Source organism: Physeter macrocephalus, chromosome 2 (assembly GCF_002837175.3).
Source record: "Physeter macrocephalus isolate SW-GA chromosome 2, ASM283717v5, whole genome shotgun sequence".
NCBI classification, from domain to species: domain Eukaryota; kingdom Metazoa; phylum Chordata; class Mammalia; order Artiodactyla; family Physeteridae; genus Physeter; species Physeter macrocephalus.
In genome coordinates, this window is record NC_041215.1 from 18,212,244 (window position 1) to 18,231,242 (window position 18,999).

The 18,999-nt window shown below is 56.0% G+C and overlaps 1 protein-coding gene across 1 annotated transcript in view; it reads right to left on the reverse strand.

The window, feature by feature from the left end:
* DNM2 (dynamin 2) overlaps positions 1 to 17,439 on the reverse strand; it is a 46,159-nt gene extending 28,720 nt beyond the window's left edge. Inside the window, exons 1-8 of the mRNA XM_028499617.1 lie at positions 17,305 to 17,439; positions 15,991 to 16,058; positions 14,008 to 14,146; positions 12,757 to 12,843; positions 10,233 to 10,303; positions 6,662 to 6,713; positions 5,702 to 5,713; positions 1,624 to 1,737 (exon numbers count right to left, since the gene is read on the reverse strand). Of these exons, the coding sequence (XP_028355418.1) occupies positions 1,624 to 1,737; positions 5,702 to 5,713; positions 6,662 to 6,713; positions 10,233 to 10,303; positions 12,757 to 12,843; positions 14,008 to 14,146; positions 15,991 to 16,058; positions 17,305 to 17,439 (678 nt within the window). The remainder of the gene's footprint in view (positions 1 to 1,623; positions 1,738 to 5,701; positions 5,714 to 6,661; positions 6,714 to 10,232; positions 10,304 to 12,756; positions 12,844 to 14,007; positions 14,147 to 15,990; positions 16,059 to 17,304) is intronic.
* Between the last annotated feature and the right edge of the window lie 1,560 nt (positions 17,440 to 18,999).

Below are 18,999 nucleotides of genomic sequence, written 5' to 3' on the forward strand. Positions count from 1 at the left end.
GGAAGGAGGAGGAGGAGGAGGAGGAGGAGGAGGAGGAAGAGAATGCCCTCCGTGTGGGACCATGGCAGGCTCTCCTAGCCAGTGAGCCTGGCACAGGACACGGGCTTCGTAAACAAGAGAGGGCTACCCAGAGGCGCCAACAGAGTTCTACCTGTCTTGTCTCTGAGCCTGGGTGGAAATACACATGGTTGGGCAGAGGCCTGCCTGTCCTGGGATGGGGTCAGCTGCCAGTGAAGCCCCAGGTGTGGGGGGGTCACCGCAAAACCCCAAGGGGGAAGAGCCAGGTAGGGCGGCTCCAGGGGCAACCAGAGAAGCCCGGCCTCTCCTCCGGGGGCACCTGGGCCGGGCTGGAGGCTGTGCCATCCCATGTGGGCAAAGCACAGAGAGGAAGCAAAGATTCAGGAGCATGTGAGCAGAGAGATGCGCGTGCCTTCCTCGTCAGGCACCTCCTTCCCTCCTGTGGCCACGTGGTGATGGGCACGGGGCAGCCATCCTGGACCACGAGGAGGAGCTATGTGTTACGACGGCCATGGGGGAGGCGGAGCCAGGCCGCCCCGGGCAGCCTCACGGCACAGGGCTGCCAAGCTCGCCGGGACGCGGGCAAGAAACCGACCACCTCTGCAAGTGCCTTCATTTGGGACCTCTGTCACAGACCCAGATCGACAGCCACCTAATACCACCCTGAGGACAGGGAGCGCCTGTGTTGTCTCTCACAGGGCAACCCAGGAAAATGAGAGACGCACACCGGCCCTCGCTGGCGGCCCCTGGAAGCCTGTGTCAGGGCGGCAACAGGCAGTCGCACCAGAGGAACGGCTTCACTCCCAGGCCACTAAGCCGCAGTACCGTCGTTCTGTTAAGAGAGCTAAGCCACGAAATGGGCCACTCGGGACGGGAGGGTGGGCCGAGGCGGAGGAGGGAGCCGCACGGCAGCAGCCGGTGGGGCTGCCCGCTGGGCCAGGGAACAGGGGTGCACTCGCTCACAGCCCCGTCCACAGGCTCAGGGAGACCACGGCACGAGGCAACATGCAGCACCGCTCCCTGTGCTTATTGCTCCTGGTGCTGTTCCCAGAGGCCTCCCTCATCCTTCTGAGGAGGACAAGCCCGTGCGGAACGATCTCAAGACAGACACCGTGACTGAGCCCCTCAAAGATGCAAGGGCCGTTCTACCTCACTTCACGGATGGGGAAACCGAGGCCCAGAGAGGCTAAGGGCCTGGCTGAGCCTGGGTTAGCTGTAGAAAATGGAACCCCAGCAGCCTCCCCGTGAACCTGAGTCCCCGACCCCAGGCCGTGCCCCCTCTGAAAGCCCCCCCGCCTTGCCATGATTTTGAAGGATGGGGTCAGTTTGGAACCTCCCCCACGTCCCTTTCCTCCTCAGGGAGCCCAGCCCCCATGAGGCACGACCACACGGGGGGACGTGAGGGGCTCGGATAGGATGCACAGTGCCTTTGGACACCCTGCGGCCCCGGCTGATACCATCCTGATGGTAAGCTTTGGGGTACGGTGGCGCTCAGGGAGCCTTTCCCGAATGAACAGTAAGTTGAGGAAGCGCCACCCAGAGGAGGGAGGTGTGGAGAGCACGACCCACAATTGCCCAACCGTCCCACCCCCGCCAGCCACTCACCTCCTCATCCTTGTACCAGGACAGTGACTCAGCCGTCAGCACAAACCAGTACTCCTTGGAGCCGCCCTTCATCAGGCTGATGTTGTTGATGGTCAGCCAGCCCCTGCGGATCACCTGCGGGGGGGAGGGCGGGGCTCAGCAGGGGACAGCGGCCACCACCCAGCCCGGCCTGCCCCAGCGCGGCGGCCAGCGCCCTCGCCCCCAGCAAGGCGGGAAACCGGGGACCACGGCAGAGACACCTCCAGCCCAAAGCCAGGCACCCCGATTCCAGGCCACCTTGCCCCAAGCACTTCCCAACGGAGACCGACATGGGGCCCTCGGGCGGGCAGACATGGACTCGCTCACAGGCCCCAGGGTGATTGGGAACTGGGTCCCTGGGGAGCCCCTCTGCGGCAGACATGGACTCGCTCACAGGCCCCAGGGTGATTGGGAACTGGGTCCCCGGGGAGCCCCTCTGCGCTTGGGATTAGGTTGAATTAGCACAGGTGGCAAAAGGTCCGCCCAGCTGGAAGGGGCCCAGAGGAGGACATCCCAGGCTTGTGGAGGAGTGGGGGGCCATGTCACGTTGGATGTGACTGAAGGAATCACACTTGTCTTGGTGAGACGCGACACCCTCGGACCCTGCCCCTCGCGCCCTGTGGAAGGCGGCTGCGGATGCAGAGCTGGAGGAGTCGCCCAGGCAACGGGCAGAGGCTTGCTTCTGCTGCCCGGCTCACCCAGGCAGGCGCTCGGTGGGCCCAGGGACCTGCTCTACCCAGGAGTCGAGGCCAGCCCCCGCCCCAGGGCTCCCCTCCCCACAGGCTCTGTTCAGAATATGAGGATGAAGAGACTCCTCCACCCAGAGGGCTGGGGACAAAAGTTTGAGCTGAGGGGACCCGCCAAGGATCATGCCCCACTCTGGCTTTAAGCCACGTGGTCCCACTTTTCTCTGACTGGCACATCCGGGTTCTGGGCTGGGAGACCCCCTAGATGGGGCTCGTCTGGCCACTGCTGTCATCTGAGCAGGAGATGGAACCCAGACCTGCGTGGGGGACTCACCTGACAGCTAAACGCAGGTAGCCTGGGGGAGGCCACACTCCCCTGTTCCCCGGGCCATGGAGGCGCTCGTGGGCTGGAGCCTCCCACCACCCTGGACTGGGGACCCCGGGGCAGCGCGAAGCACGAGTCGGCGCAAGCAGCGACGCCCGGGGCCAAGGCAGCGACAAGCTGGGCTAAGCTGCAGGAGGTGGGCTGCCAGTGGCCATGGACAGCGGGAAAGGGCTAGCGCTGTACCCCCCAGGGTGGGGTAGGGCTTTGGGGCTGCCTCTGGGGCCCACATGCCTCCCTAGTGGATGCGTCTCAAGAGGGGCTTCATCCTGTCTACTCTGTCCTGCCCCCAGGCACACCACATCTTCACAGGGCCACCACCCGCCTGTGGCTGGAAATGAGCTCTTAAGCCTCAGAGACCAGGAAGGCAGAGGCGGCCACAGAGTGGCCAGAGACCTCTGCACCACACAGAAGTCCCTGCCCAGGCTGTGCCACCATTGAAATGCCACCTGGCAGCCCATGCTAAGGCTTCTCCCTCCCTGGGATGACGAGACAGCACCTGGGAGTCTTGAGGCCGTCAGGCAGCAGGCAGACTGTCAGCCCCAACAAGGTCATGGTCTCACTCCTGGCAACAGGGTGACCGACCCACCATGGCTTGTCCAGGAGGTCCCTAGGTTTAGCCCTCAAAGTCCTGGGAACGCCCTCGGTCCCAGGCAAAGTGGGTCGGGTGGTCAGGCCGGGGGCGAGGCTGGTCTCCAGACTCAGGCCCGAGGCCATCCTACAAAGGACCCAGGAAGGAGCCCCTGCATCTGACAACCACACCCAGCTCCAGAGCTGCAAGGGTGCCTGTCTCGGCCTGTTCCTCGCTCCCCCAGGGGCAGGGTAGGGCCCGCCTTGTCTTAGTCCAGGTCTAGAGTGGGTGCTTCTAAACTTCAGTCATTGATCGACAGCCGGGGGCGGGGGGAGGCTGTGTGTGTTGGGTGCTCCCCAGAGAAGAAGTCCTCACATGGCAAGGCCTCCACACTCCCAGGCCCAGCCTCGTTCCCAAGGGGGCAGATGTGCCCCCCACCGCCACCCCCCAGTGGCCGAGCTGGCTCGCCTGCCTCCACCCTGGGTCAGGGAGAGGTCAAAGCTAGCAGATGGGGCCCTTGTCATGCTCCAGTGCATGTGGCCATGCTGGAAATGGCACATCTGAGCCTTGGGGCAGCAGGCTGCTAGTTAGGCCTGGAGAAGCACTGCCCCCCCCTCAGGTCCCTTTGCCCTTGAGCCACGCAGAGAGCTGCCTGTGCGGGAGCCCAAGGGGACTCAGAGACAAAATCCCGCCCCGGGGAGGGGCAGGCTGCTGGCGGCAGACACAGGCGCTGAGTCTAGAGGAAAAGGAGTGGTCGGGCCTTCTCATCCAAAAGCCAGATTTGTGCCCAAGGGACTGGGCTTAGAAAAGGGGGGCGGGGGCGGCGGGAGTAGGGTCAGCTGGGGAGACAGAAGAGGCAGGCAGGGTTCCCATGCTCCGGGAGGCAGGCACGCTGCGGGCGGGAGGAAGGGCTGCCAGGAGCAGCAGCTGCCAGGAGAAGCGACGCAGCTGGGGACCACCTCCTCCCGGGGTGAGTCGCCTGGGCAGGGATGGAAACCACGGCCGGGAGACCCAGGAGCCACAGCCACGCACAAGGCAGGGCTGGGCTTCGTGGCTAGAGGTGTGGAATCTGGCAGGAAAAGAAGGACTAAACTTCTCAGGGTGTGGGTATGGGGAGAAACATGCCCCTGGGCTGTTTGGAGGGAAGAAACCATTCAGAGGGGACTGGGGGTGACACACGGGGAAAGTGGGAACCATGGGCCCAAGAACGATCCATTCCTCCCGCAACCGCCCCCAACCATGACAAGCTTTGGCCTCTTCTGCATCTTCCAGGTCCTGTTAGGGGTTCAGCTCAGCTACTGGAAAGATCCCGGGGTCACCAGAAGATCCCTGCCAGAGGGCAGCAGTAGGGCCCGTCCAGTATGGGGGGAGAGAACCCGGGAGAAGGAGGCTTCGGTTAGGGCTGGTGACCCAGGCCATAGTCTCCAAGGTGGAGAGCTGGGGCCGAAGCCAGCTGCGCAAAGGCGAGCACCTTGATAAAAGCCCAACTGTCAGAAGTGAGCATTGCCTCATCTCTGCCGGGCTGGGCTGGGCCACACACAGAGAGGAGGTGTTACCTAAAACAGGGATGGCAAATACCATTCACCAATCAATGGGTAGCACTGTGGTGAGAATTCTGGGCACTGTGGGAAAGGATGCTAGGATCAATTAGTGATGTTTACCATTGGCAAAGGGACAGAGGCAAGTGCAACAGAACAGCCTAATCATCGTATCTGCTATGGAGGCAGGAGGATAGTGGCAGCATCCAGGAGAGAGTCTCCTGATCAATGTCTGTCATGGGTACAGGAGGGGTGTCACGTGCAAAGCTATCACATGGGGGAAAAAATTCCTTGACCAGTTAGTCACATCTGCCACGGAACGGGTAGTGACATGCTTAGGAAACAAAAATGCCCGGATCAATTAGTGATGTCTGCCAGGGGCACAGGACAGGAGAGAGGTACAAGGAAAAGAGTGCTGGATCAATTAATAATGTCTGCCTTGAGTGCAGGAGGGGAAAATTTCTGCATGGTGTTGTCTGGAAATAGAGTGGTGGCAGTGGCAAGAATAAGCTCTTGCAGGGCTTGAGCAAAATCTTCCCCAGCCAGGGAGGTGAAGGGAGAAAGGCCTGGGGTGTTAGCCTGAGTATTTGCCATCCCTGACCTACAGGAGACGAGGAAACCGCCTCAGGAATGGGCTGGAGGGGTGGGCGCCAGATGGGGGCAGTGGTCAGGTTAGTGTCTGTGTGAGTCAGCTTAGCCCAGGGCAACACGAAGCCTGGCAGGCGGCAGCCACGGCAGGGGTTTTTAAAGGTTAGCTGGATTTTTAGTTGTTATTTATTTATTTATTTATTTTTGGCAGGGGGACGGGGATATTATGGGGTGGCATGGTCTCCACCACTACCAGGTTCTCTAATGTTTGCTACCACACTAAGTGAGTACTTACCAAGATCTCCCCCTTTGAAAATGCAAAGTTAGGGTTGTGGGGAAATCAAAGAAGAGCAGGCGGAGGAAAAGAGACGTAAGGGACATGAGGGGATGGAGAAAAAGCAGGAAAGGCACAAAAATGAGGAGAGAGAAGAGCAGGGGGAGAAAACAGCAAAAGAAAAAAAAATTACATGCTATTAATTATATTCATGGTGTTAATATTTAATTCATTATCATCTCCCGAAATGAAAAAGCAACAATATATGTATTACCTATGGCAAGCGCAAAAAAAAATCATGCAGTGGTTACACCCTTCTTTTCCAGAGGGCTCTGTCATCGTGCAAAATAAACAGCAGAGCCCCCACCCCCACCCCCGCCCGATGTGGAAAAGGCAGGGGACACCGGCAGAAATTTTTGCAAAGATGATGTGTTTTCTTAAGCAGGAAAAAAAAAAAAAAGGGCACCTAATACTGGCCTATATAAAGCTGTTCTTACTTCACAAGGCCTCTGGCTGGGGCATGACGTCAAGGTAGAGAACCCCTCATACAGCTCTGGGTTTCTCCAGGTACAGGGATCAAAGCACCCCCAGGCTCCCCAGACCCGCCTGTCACAACCAGCCTACCCCCAGGCTCCGAGTCTCCAGGGCTGGGCCCGGGAACCCAATGTGGCTGCAGACACCAGAGGGACTGGGCTGCCCCTCTCCTTAGTGTCAAGTTCTAGCCGTGGCCTTGGATGTCAGACAGGGCCTTCTGCAAATCTGCCCCCTAGGTCCTGCCAGAGCTGCCGCTCAAAGACTGGTTTCCCAAAATATCAAAACCTAAGTGGACTTGAGAGGCTGGCGGGGGAGGAGCGGGGGGTGGGTTTCTGGCGGGACATGCTATGAGCCAGGTGCCATCTCTGGGCTCGGTGGTCCCTTAGTGCCCTCCCATCCCCAAGGGTGGAGCTGCGGGCCACAGAGGGTGCAGGGGTGGGCGGTTACCTGGTTGGGAATGGCTCTCTTCTTGTTCAGCTGGGTGCTCCTCTGCTGGGCGCTGAAACCAAAGCACAGAGAGAGCTCATGCAGCGGGAAGCCCAGAGGGACGAGGAGCAAGAGGCCCTCGTGGCCCAGGTGGGGTTCTCTCCCGAGTGGGGGCCAAGGGCAGAGGCAGAGAGAAGCCCCCCGTGTACGGAGGGCTGCCCAAGGGAAAGAGAGCGGGCTCATGGAACGAACGAGATACTGAATTAAACCCTGACTTCTCATCTCTGATCTCGGCCACTCCTGAGAGCTCCAGCTATTTCTAGGAGTCACTGGGTCCTGGCACTTCCAAGAGGGGGCGTGGGAAGCTGGATGCCCAAGTGGCTGGGAGGTAGCCATGCTGGCTTCAGAGTAACCTGCAGTGTTTGGGGGGTCAAACTTGAGGCTTCTTCCCGCTTTCTCCTCCCATCCTGGCCCGGGCACCAGGCCCAGAGCGGCTCTGACCACAGGGCCATCCAGCCTGGGAGATGAGGCTATGGGACAGCTGCTCGCCATGAAAACGCTACTCATCTTGGATGGCTCCTGACCCAAGTCAGAGGACAGTCAAGGTCGATGTGTTTCTGCAAGGTCCCTTATTTACCTACAGTCCCAGATCTCTTTTCTTCCTCATCTATGTTGTTTCCTGGCTAGTTCACAACAGACAGACGAAGTCTCCTTTATTTTGTACGTGGGCACCTACTCAGCTCCCTTGTTTGTCCTAATATATTTTCTACTCGGACCATCATTATCACCACCGGCAACCAATTGTTAACTCCTGCTACTTAGGGGTCATATTGTCTTTTCTTATAATATTGTTTTAGCTGGAACTTTTGAAACAACATGAAAAGGCAAAACATCTTGTTTAATCCCTTTACTGACTGCCTCTGGGATTTTACCTTAAAGTTCAAGCTGGCTGTTGGATAAGGTAGTGTGTGTGCCTCTGTGTGTGTGTGCCCGTGTGTGTGTGTGTGTGTGCGTGCGTGCGTGCGTGCGTGCGTGTGTGTGTGTGTTAAGGAAGTAGGCTTCTGTTCCTAGATCAGTAAAGGGTGGAACATTAAGAATGGAAATGAGGGACTTCCCTGGTGGTCCAGTGGTTAAGACTCCACACGTCCACTGCAGGGGGCATGGGTTCAGTCTCTGGTCAGGGAACTAAGATTCCCACATGCCGTGCGGCGCAGAAAAAAAAAAAAGAATGGAAGTGGAATTTATCCAATGATTTCCCTAAGAATCAATACATTTACTACAAGGATTTTTTCTCTGGGCCTTGTTTTTAGTGTTTCGAGGGCAGTGAGAAAACATCCCAGAACTTCTAAGCACAGGAAGGAGGTGGATCAATAGTGTCTGAAGGACACAGAGCTAAGCCACTCACAGTGATGTCTGGGTGCTGGTGAGGTCCCAGATGCTCTACTTCCTAAGGGCTTCCTGGGTCTCACACATGCCTGGCAGCCCCTCTTTCCCTTGCCTCCAGCCAATCAGAGATTTCCCACTGCTTCGGGTGTGTGTGTGTGTGTGTGTGTGTGTGTGTGTGTGTGTGTGTGTGGGGGGGAAAATCCAAAGTTTTCCCCTTGGCCTGCAGGCCCTCTTGGCGATGAGGCCTTGACCTCTCCCCTTCACCTTGCCTTGGTCTCCTTGTGCTCCTCTCCTCAGCCTTCCTTCCCTATCTCCAGTGCTCTCTGACCCCGCTCCGTCCCCATCACCTGGCTGTCATGACTTCCTTGGGAAGGTCTCTCCAAGCCTCATCCCTCACTGCCCTCTCCCACAGCCCCTCTCCAAGCCTCATCCCTCACTGCCCTCTCCCACAGCCCCTCCACCTGCCCTCCTTTCCAGCTGTCATCCTCCTTATGAGAACCGGCTTAACGACAGTGTGTGGGTTCTCAGCCTCTGGGTTCTGAAAAGGCAAGGCCCAACTGGCTTGTTCACCGTCCTAGGACAAGGGCAGTGCTCCATGGCTATTCCGGGGGCCCCTGCGACATCCCACCCAGGGCTGGGGCCTGGGCCTGGGCCGGGTGGAGCCTGGCACCCTGGGCCCCGCCCCCAGCCAGGGCGTCCCCCGTTCACACACTAGGGAAAAGGCACACAGCAGGCAATACCCACCCGGTCACCAGCTGCTCAGTATAGTAACAGCTGGGGGAAGTGGGAAGGCCCAGGAATCCAGAGGAAAGAGTGGAGTGGTCAAAGGAAAAACAGGAGAGATTGTGAGAAGGAACTGTGGATGAAGTGTGAGAAGCAGAGACATCAAGGTGAGGAAAACAGTAGCAACCTGAAAAGGGGGACCAGCGTTTTCAGGCCCCACACACCTGGCTGCTGCGGGATCAGGAGCAGGAGGGGCTGTTTGCCCAGGCTGACAGCCCAGCCTGAGGGGCAGTCCCCGGCCAGGGCCCCTCAGCCTTCCCCACAGCAGGGACAGTCCGGCCGGGGCCCTCAGCTCATCTGGGCTGGGGCAGCAGCCTCTAATCATGCCCCCCATTCATTCGTTCACTCATTCATTCATTCCACTCACCGACCATGTGTCCAGCACAGAAGAGCTGAGTGCACTGATAAATGTCTACCCAGGGAACTACTCAGCCGGCAGAGACCCTGGATGGGAAGACCCTCTTGCCCAGCCTGCTAGCCCCTTCCTCCCTGCACCCCCAAGGCCAGGCCACAAGGCCACCCTCCGGCCTCCCACGGGCGGTGGCCAGCCCCACCCCGGCACTGACCACACTGTGTCTTAACCGCCTGGGTGCACCTCTGTCCCTGGCGCAGGACCTTCCTTTCAGGGTGGGGACCTGGGTCTGTGCCTGCTCACTGCTGTTATCACAGGGCCTGGTGCAAGGGAAGCACACCAGCGATGTCGGCTAAACAAATACGAGGCGGCTGGCTACCAACCGCCTGTTATTCTATCGGGCTCCGGAAAGAGGACCTTCGTGAGCCATCAGAACAATCTGTGTGATACTCACCGAGGCGGGGGGCTGATGGCATCAGTGGGTGACACTGGAGGCCACCAGCATTTATATTTATATCCTGTTGAAATCAGCTCCCTGCTCTTCCGGCCCCTTATCCGGATGCCGTGGAAGGTTCTAGTTTTAAATCTACAGCGTATGGACAGAAGCCATGCAAATCCTGGCAACACTTCCCAAAGAGCAGCCCCTGGAGCCCTGAGCCCCTGAGCTGCTCAATGAAAGGGCCCAGTGCATGTGGGGGAGACTGGGAAAGCTGCACATGAGTCTACGAAAGGCTCTGAGAAGTCCTGCAGGAAAGGAAGCACTGAACGCTAGTTAGCCTTGCCCTTTCTTGAAGCCTTTGACCACTGGACTGCCCTTTCCTCCTTAAACTAACCATGGGGGTGCCCCACAGGGGGTGCATTGGGGACAACGAGGCTGGGGGGTCGCTGCTACCCAGCAAAGCTTCCAGATGCTCTCCGATGGCCCCGCGCTTCACCCGGGGACCCCTGACAGAGAGACCTTCGCGGCCTGGCCCAGCAGCAGAATCCCAACCTGACCGCCTTTCTCAAGGCGTGGCTCCGAGGGTGGACACTCGTGCCACCCCACCAGCCGCTACCTTGAAAAGTACATACTTGGCAAATCCAATGAAGTCTTCGTGGTTCGTGTTGATGTAGGACTGCTCGATGTCAATCAGAAGAAGAATCTGGAGGAAGGCGGGGGTCATGGTGAGTACAGAGCCCAGCGTGGCAGGGAGGGGCCGCTGCCAGAGCACTTCCCGCACCCGCCAGCAGGGGGTGCCCCGGAACAACCACGCTGTTTCCCAGGCAGGAGAACAGTGGTCACCCACCCACCCCTTCCCATATCCTGGGGTCCGTCTGCATGGGGAAGGGGGCATGGGTGCTTCCAGACACCAAGGCCTCACAAGTGAGAAAGACTGGGCCAAAAGAGCAGAGTGAGGCAGCCCAATGTGGTAGTCACAAGTGCGGCCTCCAAGGCCTGGAGTAGGGCAATAAGGCCTCGCTGCAAAGGCTTAAATAGGTCACAATACGTCATGTTGAGAGTAGTGCCCGGCATGCTATAAGTGCCTCATTAAAACGGCAAAGGTGGAAACTATATTCAATATCCTGTGATAAACCATAACGGAAAAGAATATGGAAAAGAATGTATATACATGGATAACTGAAACACTTTCCTGTACAGCAGAAATTAAACAACATTGTAAATCAACTATACTTCAGTAAAAGGCTTCCCTAGTGGAGCAGTGGTTAAGAATCCACCTGCCAGGGCTTCCCTGGTGGCGCAGTGGTTGAGAGTCCGCCTGCCGATGCAGGGGACACGGGTTCGTGCCCCGGTCTGGGAAGATCCCACATGCCGCGGAGCGGCTAGGCCCGTGAGCCATGGCCGCTGAGCCTGCACGTCCAGAGGCTGTGCTCCGCAACGGGAGAGGCCACAACAGTGAGAGGCCCGCGTAAGGCAAAAAATAAATAAATAAATAAATAAATAAATAAATCCACCTGCCAATGCAGGGGACACGGGTTCGATCCGTAGTCTGGGAAGATCCCACATGCTGCAGAGCAACTAAGCCCGTGCACTACAACTACTGAGACTGCTCTAGAGCCCGCGAGCCACAACTACTGAGCCCGCATGCCACAACTACTGAAGCCTGCGTGCCTACAGCCCGTGCTCTGCAACAAGAGAAGCCACCACGATAAGAAGCCCGCGCACCGCAACGAAGAGTAGCGCCCGCTCGCCGCAACTAGAGAAAGCCCGCACGCAGCAACGAAGACCCAACGCAGCCAAAAATAAATAAAATTTTTAAAAAAAACAAAACTATACTTAGGTAAAATTAAAAACAAACAAAAAACTGGCAAAGGTAATTTGGCCAGGTGAGGACATTAAAATAAAATACACGGGCACAAAGGCACACACCAGCCAGCCAGGATGTCGTCTCAGGTAAGACACGGGCCCTTAAACCGTCCTGTCACTTCACTGTGCCTCTGAACCCTCAAGCATAAAGCGGGCCAGGCACTTGGATCTTGGGGGGTTGTCGGAAAATGCTGGGGTGCTCCGTGCATGGGAGACACTGTCGCTGGTTTCAAAGGTCTGAGTCCTGTTGCCCCGGAGCCCGGCCATGACAGCAGTGGGGCAACCGGGGGCTGTGGTGTGTATGGAAGGGACAGTAGCATTCTTGCCAACAATGACAACATAACAAATTGGAATCTCTCAAGCTTTTCACAAAACTTCCAGGTTACAGAAGCTTCCAGGGAATGGGGACCCTGTGAAGGACAAATGAGCAAGTTTCTTCTCCGTCAATGTCAAGGGGAGAGGGACTGTTCTACACAAGGTGACCTCACAACCAAACACAACAGGTGGGCTTGTTTCGGTTCCAGAAAAAAAAGAAAGTCTATATGTGTATAACCGAGTCACTCTGCTGTACTGCAGAGACTGGTACACACTGTAAATCAACTATACTTCAATTTTAAAAAAAAAGAGAGAGAGAGAGAGAGAGAGAGAACACAGTGGACCACCGTGGGGGAAATAACCCAAACCAGGTGTTGGGCCACATGAAGGCAGGATGACAGCCCTGGGCTGAGCAGGTGACAGGTGAGACTTGAACTGTGGCCGTGTGGGGCATCTCACTCTCTACCTTCGGGTACGCTTATGACGGTCTTCATAAGACAATGTGAAAACACAAAAAGCACTCAAACATGTGCTGGTGGGTGAATGGATAAGCAGGCTGTGGTCCACGTGCCACCAAGAAACACTACTTGGCAGTCCTAAGAGACACATTTTGGCTACACCACAAACAACAGGGAGGAGTCCTGAAAGCATGGTGCAGAGTGAAGGGACACAGGATCAAAAGGCTACAACAGCCAAGAGTCCGTTCGCATGACATTCTAGAAAAGGCAAAACCACAGGGACGGGGAGCAACCTAGTGGTTGCCGGGGCCTGGGGGCCTGGGGGTCGGGGAGGGATTAACGACAAGGGGGCACAAGGATGGGGATTCGGGGTGGGGGGGGGGCGGTGGCAGAACCGTTCTGTATGTTGAGTGAGGTGGTGGTGACCTTGCAGTATGCGTCTGTCAAAACTCACACCGCACAACCAAGATCTACTGCACATAAACTGTATCTGAAGAATGAAACAAAAAGCCAGTACCTGGTCCTTGGTCCTCCCCTCCCGTTCCCGGATGTATGTGGTGACGATTCGTTCGGTCTCCTCTCGCAACCGGGGGTAGGAGCTGAGCTGGAGGGAAAGCAGAGTGGCGGCGTCGGCTGGGTCCTCGTGGCTTGGGCAGCAACGTGAGCCAAACGGAAAACATGGGCGGAGGGGCGGTGACGTGGGGTGTGCCCACCGGTTCCCCACCCCGCTCCTGTCTCAGAGCTGCTCCAGCCGGGGGACAGGAAGGGGACGGTGGGGGGACGGTGGGCCGAAGAGACCGAGAGGGCGCTCGCACACAAGCAGAGGTGCTTTTCGAGAATGCGTTTCAGAGGTGGAAAGTGGCAGAGAAAGCGGGTGACAGCCACCCCCCTCCCTCGAAGTGCTGGGTGAGAGCAAGGACACAATGTAATTAAAGCCCCTGGGCCACCAGGGCGAGGGCCCGAGAGCAGCTCAGGAGTGTGCAGCAGTGCCCATTCTAGAATTGGGGGGGCGGGGGGCCAGCATCTGGGCCATCGACCTTGGAGGGACTCCCTTGCGGGGGGTGGGAAACTGCTCCCAGTCATCCCATCTTTGGGATCCACTCCTCTGACACCCCCGCTGCCCCAGCCTTTGCAGCAGCAACCAAACCAACGCACAGAAGCCCACCTTCCGTGGTTTGGGGAAAGACCACGAGTTGGGAAAAATTGAGCAAATGGTCAAAATCACTAGAGGAAAAATTCCTTTTTTTTTTTTTTTTTTGGCCACACCATGCGGCTTGTGAGATCTTAGTTCCCCGGCCAGGGATCGAACCGGGGCCCTCTGCAGTGGAATTGCAGAGTCCTAACCACCGAACCGTCAAGGAATTCTGAAAAATTCTTAAATGCCTTGTGATGTAAGAACACGCAGATCAGCACACTGGCGAAGTGTTTCACCGCGTTGGTGGCAGTTTGGAAACCACCTTTCTCAAAGCATTCCAGGGACGGGCATGGACACTCATCCCTGCTGCCTGCTTAGTTAAGTGCATCTGGAGACATCAAAGGCCTTCCATCCCCGTCAGAGGCCCAAAATGCAAAGGTGGAACCCAAGTGCGACTGGCCCACCCCCTTGTGTCAGCCAAGGCAAAGTTGAGATGTCTCCAGGAGACCACCGGCCCACGGAAGGGGGTTCCTGCCGAGGCAGAGTTTCCCAGATGCTTGGGTTAAGACTCACGATGGGAAAGAGAAGATGGGGGACAGATGCATAGGTGATAATAATGAAACCTTCTGTTACCTTCTCGGCACACTTTTTAATGACCGTGGCCAGTTCTGAGACCACGAGATCAACACACTTCAAACTCGGCTCTTTGAGTTTTACAATCTGTTTTTTCACAATGGCTTCAAAGGCCATGTCGGGGGTGAAGAGCCCCGTCCTGGGTCATGCGGAGGGCGGGATGAGGTAAAAAGACACCCAGGGGCAGTGCAGGCCACACACGCAGGACGGGAGACAGAGAAAGAAGAAACGAGAGTCAGCTGGTTAGTGACATGCGTGGAGGAGCCTGCGCCCGCATTTGCCCCGGAAGCTGCTTCGGATCAAGAGGCGACCTGGGTCCAAGGGGTGGGCTTAGTCTGGGGTTTCATTATAAAAGTGCTACGGGGTGGGAGTCAGCGTACGAACAGCTAAAGGTTTGGGGAGGCCTTGCCTTTTCGTATCTGTGACAATGGGCTCTAAGACGAACATCTCCAAACCATCTGGGTTTCTTTCCCTTCCCTTTTCCAATCGAAGAAGCTTAAGAAGCAAATGTGGGCTTTTCCAGACTGAGAACAGAAGGATGAAGCAGCAACTCCTGCCTTGGAAGGCCGGCCCAGAGCTCCACGGCCACGGGGGACGTGCAAGCACAAACTGGCCCCCAGGAAGCGCTTCTGCACCTTGGCCAACATGTGCTGCCCCGGGAACCAGGCCGGGGGTCCGAAGACCACTGCCTGGGGACAGCACTGCTCCTGCGGGAGCTGGTGGAGGCTGTTAGGGGCGAGCCCAGGGCCGAGCACTCCCTAGGCCGTTGGCGTTTGGGCCTTTCTCGGCGCCTTGGGGACAGAGAAGTGGCTGGCTCCGGGAAAGCCTGAGGGTGCCAGGCATTTGTCAAGAAGGCATTTGTGAGGGGCAGGGAGGTTCGGGGAGCTTGGCCTCCAGCAAGTGACGCGAGGTCCCTCTCTGCTTCCCAGAAGACAGCAAAGCGACAGCCCAGCAAGACCACCATCAGACGCATGCTAAGCTTGGTATCAGGGTCCCAGGGAGCCCTGCCCACCAGTCTGGAATCTGGAGGCCTGGCACCCCCGGGCTGCACCCAGGCCAAAACGCTTCTGCCCCAGCCTCTGGGTAGAGGCAACGTTCTTGGAAACTGAGGCAATCTGGGAAGGGGAGGGAGGGGGACCAGCGGGGCAAAGGCCAAGCAGCACTGGGAACCTGATACCAAACTCCCACAGCCCCGTTTCCACAAGGCCAGGAGTCACCCTGCCGAGGGTCCAATACCTTACTGGTACACTGCCTAACTGTATTGATTAGCTCCTGGATAACCAGGTCGACACATTTCAGACAGGGCTCTTTCAGCTTGACGACCTGCTTTTTCACAATGGCCTCGAATGCCAAGTCCGGGGTGAAGAGCCCGGTCCTAAAACCATCCGTACCCGAGGGGGGGCAGGGGAGATAAGTCAGAGAGAAACAAAGCACGGTCAGCGATTTCATAGGCACGGGCTGGGTTCCCGAGAGAGCCAAGGTTGCAGCAAGTCTGGGGGTCGGACGCCCGCGTCCGCTACCTGGAACCCCCCAGGGCGACCTGAGGACCCCACGGCGACACAAGAGTGGAGGGCGGGAGCAAAACGGTGGGGACCCAGGAGGCATCCGGGGCACCCCTGACGGGGACAAATGCTGGGGTTCCTGTAATCGTGCCTTGGCTCTGACTTCCTCCCCACCCCCCACGGCAAATCTGCAGCGAGCTTTCCGACTTGACTGACCACGGTAACTGGGCCCTTTAACCCATGTTTAACCCAAGGGCAGCGGACAGCCGCGGGGCTTACGACAGATCCACACAGAACTAAGCACATCCACCCTTGAGTGCCTTTGGAGACCCAGAGGGAGAGACTGACAGCTACTGCAAACCATCCCAGAGCCCTCTCCAGGCCCCCCATTCGGGGTACCCCAAGATTGTGGGGACTGACTGGCTGCAGGGTGGCACCATGGAGGTGAAGGGAACACGGCGCCTCCCCCCGTGGAACTTGCCTGACTCCGTGGATATTCTTAATGGCGTAGCTGATCTCCCGTCTTAGGTCCTTCTCATCGAACTCCATCTGAGAAGAGACAAACCAAACACATGCAAGGAGGTACCTGAGGCACCGCCACATCAGGTCTGTACCTAGGGAATGTCACCTCCTGTGTACCATTTATATTCACAGGGCAGAATATTTAATTGGTCAAAATTTTCAAGAACATTAAAACTCAGTTTGGGCAAGGATGCTCTGAAACTAACACTCTTGCTCTCTTGGAAGGAAAATCAACTCAAATAAACTTTCTCCTGGGCTACGTGGCAGTATAAATGAAAACATACCTCTAAAAACATACCTACACTGTCACAAGGTAGTTTTAAGAGCTCTAGGAATTTATCTTGAGGGATTAATCAAGAATTAGCTACATTCACAAAACCATCCGTAACTGCTGAAAAATGTGCAAAGAACCTAAATGCCCCCAAATGGGAGACTGGTTAAATGAACGATGGGACAGTCATAAAGTAAGATAAGTGTTTTGCCATTGACAATGCATGAAATGTATATACTAGTTTGGAAAGATGGCAAATCATATGAAAAAAAAAAAAGAATACAAAGATGCATAATTATTTTTTTAAAAAATACATATGCACACACTGGTATAGATGAATATATGTACTATGTTTGTGGATGCAGGGAGGCTTTTTGCCTGCATTTGCACAGAAATAATTCTCAAAGGATACACATCCAGGTGGTGCTAAGAGGCGTTGTCTGTGGGTGTTAGGATTATGGGTGTTTTTTTCCTTTTAGCTTTTGCTCTTCTATTGAAAAGAACATGACTGGTTTTTACAAAGATGGCATGTGCTCACTGTAAAAAAGTGTAAAACTTCAAGCAATTAAAACAAAAAGAAAACCTCTAATCCCAGCACCCAGAGCTGACATTTTGTGAATATCCTTGCAGGTCTGTCTCTGCAAAGACTCACATCTAGACATGTGTGTACGATTTCATATGAAGGATGTTATAACTATCATCTGTATATTCTGTTGCACATGCTGGCTCCATAATCTGCTTTTTCCCTTTCAACCACATGCTGGGGACATTTTCCCATGTGAATTTAACTATATTTTCTATGTACTTTGCAAAGAACATGTATTCAGAGGAAGAAAATGGAACTTTTCATACAGCCCTGCTGGAAATCTCTAAGCTCAAGGAAGGAGGCCCGGGCCTGGAAGTGGAAGCTCGAGTCCTTGTGGCCTGGGAGGAAGCCGGGTTCAAGGCCGACTGAGCAGGAGGGTCAAGGCTGACCAGAGGACCTGGCCCGGGCAGTGATACCTTCACCAGCTCGAAGGGAAACCGCTCGTGGAAGATGCGATTGATCCGGGCACCCCCGGAGAGCTCCAGCGTGTCCACTTGGTCTCCAGAGCCCTCGATCCTCTTTTCGAAGTCCACCCCAAACTGCTGGACCATCCTATGAGGAAACAGAAAACCCGAAGGTCAAAGCAGAGGTTTTAACACAGCCGGAATTACATCCCTGGTCAAGCCGTGGCTTACTTTCCTTCGCAGTGAAAGCACTGTATCCTAACCACTAGGCCACCAGGGAACACCCATCTTTTTATTTTTTAGCAGCAAAAACAGACAAAATCCAGGAGCTGCCAGTGGCAAGCACTTGCTACACACCAGGCCCGCTCTATAGGCCTGTTACAACTATTCATTCATTGAGTTGTGTGGGGGGGGGAGCAGTTATTACTCCCATTTTGCAGATGGCAAGAGGGAGGTGCGGGGTGTGTGTCGGGGGTCACAGTTTAGCAACCTCTGCCCTGAGGTTTGGCCTGATCCGGCAGGACCGTGACATGAAAAGGGAGCCGCTTCACACAATTCAGGTGGCTTCCACTGGTTCCCACCACCTCCCAGTCTGCTTGAGTCAGGACCCCACCACTGATGGGCTGAGAGGCCTTGGACAGGTGGCTCTGCCCTCTGAGCCTCAGTTTCCTCATCTGCAAAGTGGGTTGGTTGTAACAGCACTTCCACACAGGGTCACTGTAATAAGGATTTAAGAGTTTCTAGATTTCATCAACTCAAAGCAGGCATTGGTTCCCCAGATGCACTAATGGCCTGGACACCCTCCAAAAAGAAAAATGTTGCCAATTAATGGTAATTCACCTGAATCATCTGGTTTGAGGAGTTAAAAAAAATTTTTTTAAGTGCACACGTAATTGATGAAATGTGGTAACGCCATGCGTGGCCCCTTAGAACCCAGCCCAGTCCTTAAAAAAAAAAGTGTCTCAGAGTATTGCTGATTAGTGCTGTGAGGAAGTGAGCAGTAAAGAACCAAGATATTTATGAGTGTTTTGGTTTTCTTTAGCATTTCTAATTGTTTCCCCCAGTCCCTTGCACTGTCTGTCTGAATCATTTCCTCATTTCCATTCCCCCAATTCTGGATCTCCTCAAGTACTGTGTAGAGTCTCCCCGGAAGAGGAGCTGCTCCAATCGGGACCAGCCCCGCACTGGGCTGGCAGCAGGGATCTGGCAGTTCCCTGGCACAGAGAAGCCCGGCTCTTACAGGCAAATACAGCTGATGCCTGCAAGCTGCCAGGGCGGCCAGGCTCGGCCACCAATGGATGGGGTTCTTCCTGAACACCCAGGGGGTCACGCACAGGGTGTCCCAGATCCCCAGAAGCTCTCTGCCCACGTGAAGCAGACAGTGCCCACACCTGACTTCCTTCCCAGAGACACACAAAGGCCTACGTTAATGCTGCACCTGGAATGGGGACCTTGAACGGTGGCCAAATCAGGGCCAAGATCGTAAGAGGCTTTAGCACTACAGCAAGGACAGAGTACAGAGCAGGGAGTGGTTTAAAGAGCAGGATGAAGACCACGCCAGCTGCCTCCAGACTCGGAAGGGAAAAGACGTAGCATACACGAGCACCAGCCTCCCAGGGGCCCTGGAGTCTGAGCTGCACTCAGAGAGCATCCTTACCAACTGTCGGGAGTTAAACTGTGTCCCCCCCACCAAAATTCATGTTGATG